Source organism: Tenrec ecaudatus, chromosome 18 (genome assembly GCF_050624435.1).
Source record: "Tenrec ecaudatus isolate mTenEca1 chromosome 18, mTenEca1.hap1, whole genome shotgun sequence".
NCBI classification, from domain to species: domain Eukaryota; kingdom Metazoa; phylum Chordata; class Mammalia; order Afrosoricida; family Tenrecidae; genus Tenrec; species Tenrec ecaudatus.
Genome location: NC_134547.1, coordinates 51,545,871 through 51,552,432, shown reverse-complemented (window position 1 = coordinate 51,552,432; position 6,562 = coordinate 51,545,871). Strand labels below are relative to the sequence as shown.

The 6,562-nt window shown below is 41.0% G+C and overlaps 1 protein-coding gene across 1 annotated transcript; it reads left to right on the top strand.

Moving 5' to 3' along the window:
• Positions 1-1,106: 1,106 nt before the first annotated feature.
• On the top strand, positions 1,107-1,548 carry LOC142431346 (large ribosomal subunit protein eL31-like). The gene has a single exon (XM_075536243.1). It carries the CDS (start codon positions 1,129-1,131, stop codon positions 1,504-1,506), a length of 378 nt encoding a protein of 125 aa, XP_075392358.1. The 5' UTR covers positions 1,107-1,128; the 3' UTR covers positions 1,507-1,548.
• Positions 1,549-6,562: the final 5,014 nt, after the last annotated feature.

Sequence of the window (6,562 nt, the reverse complement as noted above, 5' to 3'; positions counted from 1 at the left end):
AGCAATGACTGACCTGTCTCTCAGCCTGAGATAAACAGCCACTTGCCTCCTGTTCCTGACTGAAGCTGCAGAAGACAGCAGTCTGCAAACTTATCAGTTACTTCATGTTCAGAGCACCATCCTTCCCTCATGACTGTGAATAATTAGGCTGATGTATTAATGTTTCTCTATAAACCTTCTAATTATGAACTGCCCCTTTGTGTAAAGCCTGTTATGTGTTGCAGGCTATGTGCAGAGAATGTATTTCAGCCTGTCCCTAAGAAGGTTAGGGACCCTGGAGTATCTTACTATAGGGACCCTCGTGCTCCAACTGCATCTATCCTTTTTCTTATCTATACGTTTCCCGATTGCAGATTGTACCCTCCACAAACCCGTTAGTAATGTAAGATAAGAGCTAGTCCATGCTATGTTACATACTATCAGTTCTGTGAAAATGAAGGCTCCATGGGGGCATATTGGGTTAATTGCTAGACTGCTCACTGAAAGGTCAGCAGTTCAAATTCACCAGCAGCTCCAAGGGAGAAGCATGCGGCTTTCTTCTGCTGCAAACATCTACAGCCTCAGAAACCCACAAGGACATCTCTACTCTGTCCTATAGGATTGAGGGAGTAAAAATAGACTCAAACACAGTGGATTTTGATTTTTTAGGATGATGAAAACTATTTTATGTAAGCATATCAATAAAATTATTATACAAATTAATAAAATTATTAGAAAAATTAGCTACAAATCAAATACCAGAAAATGAACATTGAATATTTTTATGGATTTGTATACCCCCCAAATATATGTTGAAGCCTGAAGCTCTCTACGTGAGGATATGATCGTGTTCAGAAATAGTGGTTTCTTGTTATTGATACAGATACACGGAACTAGGGAAGTCCTTAGATTTAAAGCCACCTGAGTGATATCTATAAAAAGTACAGAATAGATTCAATGACATCAATGTAGGAGGGAGAGAGGCCACCTGGAGGTCCCACTACAAATCAAACATTGCCAAGGACTTCACAGAGCTACTGACAAAGAGAAATCCTCTCTGAGAATTGCAACTTTGGTATGGACTTTGAGTCCAAAATGTGAAAAAAAAAAAAAAACAATTTTCTTCCTTTCCATCCTGGTCCCGGCGCTATGGCTCCCGCGAAGAAGGGCGGTGAGAAGAAGAAGGGCCGTTCGGCCATCAACGAGGTCATGACCAGGGAATACACCATCAACATTCACAAGCGTATCCATGGCGTGGGCTTCAAGAAGCGTGCCCCTCGGGCGCTCAAGGAGATTCCGAAGTTTGCCATGAAGGAGATGGGGACACCAGATGTACGAATCGACACCAGGCTCAACAAAGCTGTGTGGGCCAAAGGAATCAGGAATGTCCCGTACCGCATCCGTGTGCGGTTGTCCAGGAAACGAAACGAGGATGAAGATTCCCCAAACAAGCTGTACACACTGGTCACCTACGTGCCCGTCACCACTTTCAAAAACCTACAGACCGTCAACGTGGATGAAAACTAGTGACTGATTCTCTAATAAAGGTTTTTAAGCTGCAAAAAAAAAAAAAAACCAACAATTTCTGTTCTACCTTGGGATGGCAGGACTAGGTAACTAGTACATACTTATTCAAGGAGGTTAATGTTTACAACACTAAAATGAATAATTTTTTACTTAACCAATCACCGCATGGAGAATGCAGGCTTCCTACCACACCTACTACGTGCCCAAATTACAACCCATGATAGAAGCACTTGCAATGTGTGCGTATTTGTAAAACAGACTGAGACCATCGAGAGGTAGAACATTATTTTAGGCTTCCTTATATTTTCATTTCTTACATGTTTCGAGAACACTGATGAAACTTGGAAACATTCAAACTAAGATGTCACATGTCTTCCAAATCCCCCATAAAAGGGATAAAACTTCTACGTTCTCATTTCCCTTACATTTATTCTATTAGGGTTTAGAAGTTGATGGCTGTCGCCAAAAATGATATACTGAAGCATAATCTCCATTTTATAGCATGTGATTCAAAATTAATTTGGATGCTAAGCCTCTGCCTTAAGTAATGATCTTCTGCGGCTGAGCCTGGAAGACAGAAATGCTTGCTCTGCCTCTGCGTTGGCTGTGGCCTACAGATCAAATTTAGTCAAATTAATTTAGGCCTTTTGGCACATTTTACTAAACATGGCATTATTAAAAATGTACAATACGCCAAGCTAGCCACTGAGAGGAAAGTATACCAAAGCAAGTGGTGTTTCAACTTTTATTGGGGCATATTGTGAAATAGGTGGTAAATATATAAACATAATCATTGCATAAAATTCTGAGAGGTTGAGAAAATAAAACTTGTCCCAAGTTAAAAGTAGATTTTACAATTTTGAAATATGACTGGAAATCAGAAAGAAGTACTGCTACTAAACTTTCCAGTTCGTCCATGCACACATCTAGCCCAAGCAAAACATGTTTAAACATGCCTGTGATCAGTCGATGGCTGCAGACAAGGTCTCTCAGTGACACATTAACTATAGCCCCAGAATGGTGACTTCAAATATAAGGTCCAGATCAAAAGTTGGCTTCCAGGGGACACGCTGGACCAGCTCCACTCCAGAATGAGAAGCCAGAAAAAGATCGTGGTGAGTGTGTTAGGGGGACCCTGCAGGGATTATTTGACAGATTTTCTCAGAGACACATAACAATTACTGGAGATTATTAGGAAGAAGTTCTATGCAAATTGAAAATCACATTGCTCCATAAAAGTTTCTATCAGTCTGTGGCAATAAAAGTTGTAGCTTACCCTCCTAGAAACATGTATTAGGCAAAAACATTAAATGTGAAATTGTTTCTTGATATATCCTGTATCTAGTTATCCAGGGTTATTCACGTGTCAGGGAAATACTATCATCACTTTGTCACTTTTGAAGAATTCTGCACTCTGTTTTATACCACATCAAAACGGCACTTTTAATACTCTTTGACTTTGGGGGACAAAAAGAAGTGTGAAGGGATAAGATCAGTGCTATTGGATGGAAGAGGTAAGGTTTCCTAATGAAATTCTCATCAGACAAAGCCTGCAGCCCCTGAAGAAGAAGCAAGTCTAGTCACAAAATGGGGGGGGGGGAGGCGTGCAGGGAGGGGTGGTGGATGCAACTTTTCTGCCCTTTTCCTCAGAAATATGGTATTCACCTTTCAGGTACACCACCTGGCCACATATTTAACAACTTCAGTCCTTAATTAGAAATCATTTTCCTTAGCAGCCATTAAGTTGATGCAATTATTTTATATCATCCTTATAAGCTCAACAGTGTTCACATCAGGGTTGTTTTAAATGAATTTTATACCAAAATAGGATATTTATTAATTCTCATGCATTATTTAATCAGCCTAAACAAATTAGGACTTTTCATTTGGATAATAATTTATTCTTGTCCTCCACCTCTAGCTATATTTTGGGTTCTTCTTACCTGTCACAGAGTATAAGTTCCCTCTGATTATACAAATGTCCACATTTCTGATTAAAGAATTTTATTTTGAGCTACAAATACTATATTATATAAATGACCAAATGACAAATTTTATGAGCGCATTAAACAATTTGTATACAGGTACTAAGGGGTGTGGGTGTCAGGCTGGGTTCTCCAGAGAAATGAAATCAGTGATATATATACATATGTATGTATATATATGTCATATTTATATATAAAACATTTTAGATAGATATAGAGTGAAGTGTGTGTGTGTGTGTGTGTGTGTATAAAGGGAGAAATTTACATTAAGAAAATGGCTCACACAGTTGTAGAATCAGGTAAGTCCACCTTGGTTTCAAGTCTGTGAGTCAGGCATTAGACTGGAAACTTCTAATATGTGGAGCTACCGAGGTGGATGGGTCCAAAGTCAGAGGATAGGTATCTTCTGGTGCAGGGATCAGTAGGCGGTAGGTAGGCTATTGGCTCAACCCAGAAAACTGGAAGTGAATGAATTAGATGCCACATGCAGACTCAGCAGAGAAAACAAGTAAGCGTCCCCGAGCATCCATTAATGTAGAAAACAGGTCACCACCCAGGAAACCTCTTTTCAATTGCACTTGAATTGGGGCCTGTGTTAGAGTGTTGCAATGCACACTAATCTTTGTACAACTATTGGACTGCTCACAGCGGATCACATCATGGAGCTGATTATATTTCTTTAGGTCACATTACGAGGCCTGAGCAGCCAAACCATGGTGATTCCTGCCTCAGTTCAGCCTAGCTATCACAGTGGGTTTCAACATATTCAGGGAAAAATAAAGTTAAAGGGTATTAGAACTTTTCCCAGAAACAGAAGGTTCCACATATTTAGAAGACTGATTGCATAAACTATTAGGGAAGGAGAAAGATTTTTCTTTTGCCTTCTAATGGGGCTAGCCTTTAAAAAAATCATTTTATTAGGGGCTCATACAACTGTTATCACAATCCAGACATACATCAATTGTGTAAAGCACATTTGTACATTCATCGCCCTCATCATTCTCAAAACATCTGCTCTTCACCTAAGCCCCTGGCATCAGCTCATTTTTTTCTTCTCCCTCTCTGCTCCCTCATGAACACTTGATAATTTATAAATTAATATTTTGTCATGTCTTGACCTGTCCGACATCTCCCTTTACCCACTTTTCTGCTGTCCATCCCCCAGGGAGGAGGTCACATGTAGATGCATGTAATTGGTTCCTCCTTTCCAACCCAACCTCCTTCCACCCTCCAAGTATCACCACTCACACCACTGGTCCTGAAGGGATCATCCGCCCCAAATTCTCTGTTTCCAGTTCCCATCTGTACCAGTGTACATCCTCTGGTCTAGCGAGACTTGCAAGGTAGAATTGGGATCATGATAGTGTGGGTGGGCTGGGGGGGTAGGATGGGGGAGGAAACAAATAGGATCTAGAACAAATTTAAGTGGATCACAAGAGAGATCAAATGATAGGGTGCTAAATTCTAGCCTCACGGCATCTGCAAAAATCCACGTTCCAATGTATTCTGCATGATGGCAAAGCCAGTCACAGGCCTGGTCCATGGCCAGAAAGGAGAAACGGGGAGCTAATACTAATGGGTATGAGAATGAAGACAATGTTCTAAACCCGATTGTGGGGCTGAGAGTACAACTCAGTTGAACTATTGTAGTGTCCAATATGTGAAGTATATGCCAATGAAACTGTCGGTGGGGAATAAGAAAAGACGGGAGGTACATTGGCTTGTAATTAAACGTAAGTGTCTCGGGTAGCATTCCATGCAGGGAGGTGATTCTGAGCTGTAGCAATCCTAGAGGGCAGGGTAGAATGCGTTTCCATGAGTTCTCAGGACTATATATATTTTAGAGGAAAGCTCCTCTTTCTCCATGGAGCTTCTGGTGGTGTTTGAACTGCTGACCTTGGGGTTATCGGTCCGACACCTAACCCACTACCCCATTGGGATTCTTCAGATCTCACAGGTCGTAGATGAGAATTTTACCTCTGAACCACCAACGCTCCCTAAAGCACATGGTTCAGCCATTCAGTAGCCATGGAAAGGATGAAAGTGACACGGTAGCTGGGCACTGGAGCCCAAGTGAGGAAACGCATATCCCCGCCTCACGGCTCATAAGCCGCAGAACCACAGTCTGAATGCAAGTCAGTGAAACCCTGAAGTCCAGTCTCTTTCTTGGACAAGTGCTATGACATTAGGCATCCGCTTTCGGAATGAACACGGCTAACATACTAAATGGGTTTAGCACTGGAGCGTGCCTGTGCCACATTTCTACGACTGCAAATATGATCTGAAGGCTCCGAAATCGAGGATGCACCCTCCATTCCCACCACGGAATAAAATCAATTCTAAAACATCTCTCTGCAAAGCTTTTACCTCATGTTTAGACGGAATGATTATTAGTTTTCCTTCAGTAATACAATTTGTGTGGCATATTTTTCCAAACAAAATTAGAAATGTCCACTTCAGTCCATTTCCCTTCCGAGACTAGCATTTTCCCGCACTGTTGGCAGCACTTGTGCCAAGGCTTGGGCAATACAGTAACCGAATGTGAAAGGCACTGTGCCTATTAAAAGGCACCTCTATTGTTTTTAATGTTAGCCAAAATTGCAATTGGTGAGAGGAGGGGGATTTCAGATAGTGTGCTTATTATTATTCAATATTTCTGGAAGATTAAGGACGTTCCAGCAAAGCTTATCTCTTTGCCACCCTCAGAAATCTGGTCTAAGACTCAATTCTTCTCCTTCTGATTCTAATTGTTAATTCATGTGTAAATACTAATCCACCTCAAGGAGAGGCAATGAATGTTATCCAATAAAATGTGCTCGGTGTGTGGTGAACTAAAGCTCTATAATATGTTCAAAGATCAACTGCAGCTTACTCTGTATTAGCGTCTCCCCTTCGCTATTAAAAGAAAAGAACAACAGCCACGCAGGGCTATATGGAACATTGGCTTCTCATAATTTGTGCTGATATCTTTCTGTCAGCACTATTTCTTCTGGTTTATCATTAGCAGCAAACAGATTAGTAAACATCATTAGCTCAACTCTCGTAACTACAATCAAATTATCTTTGACCAG

Bases quoted from the DNA above. Each gene is read 5' to 3' on its own strand.
- LOC142431346 (XM_075536243.1), top strand. From the start codon at position 1,129: ATGGCTCCCGCGAAGAAGGGCGGTGAGAAGAAGAAGGGCCGTTCGGCC.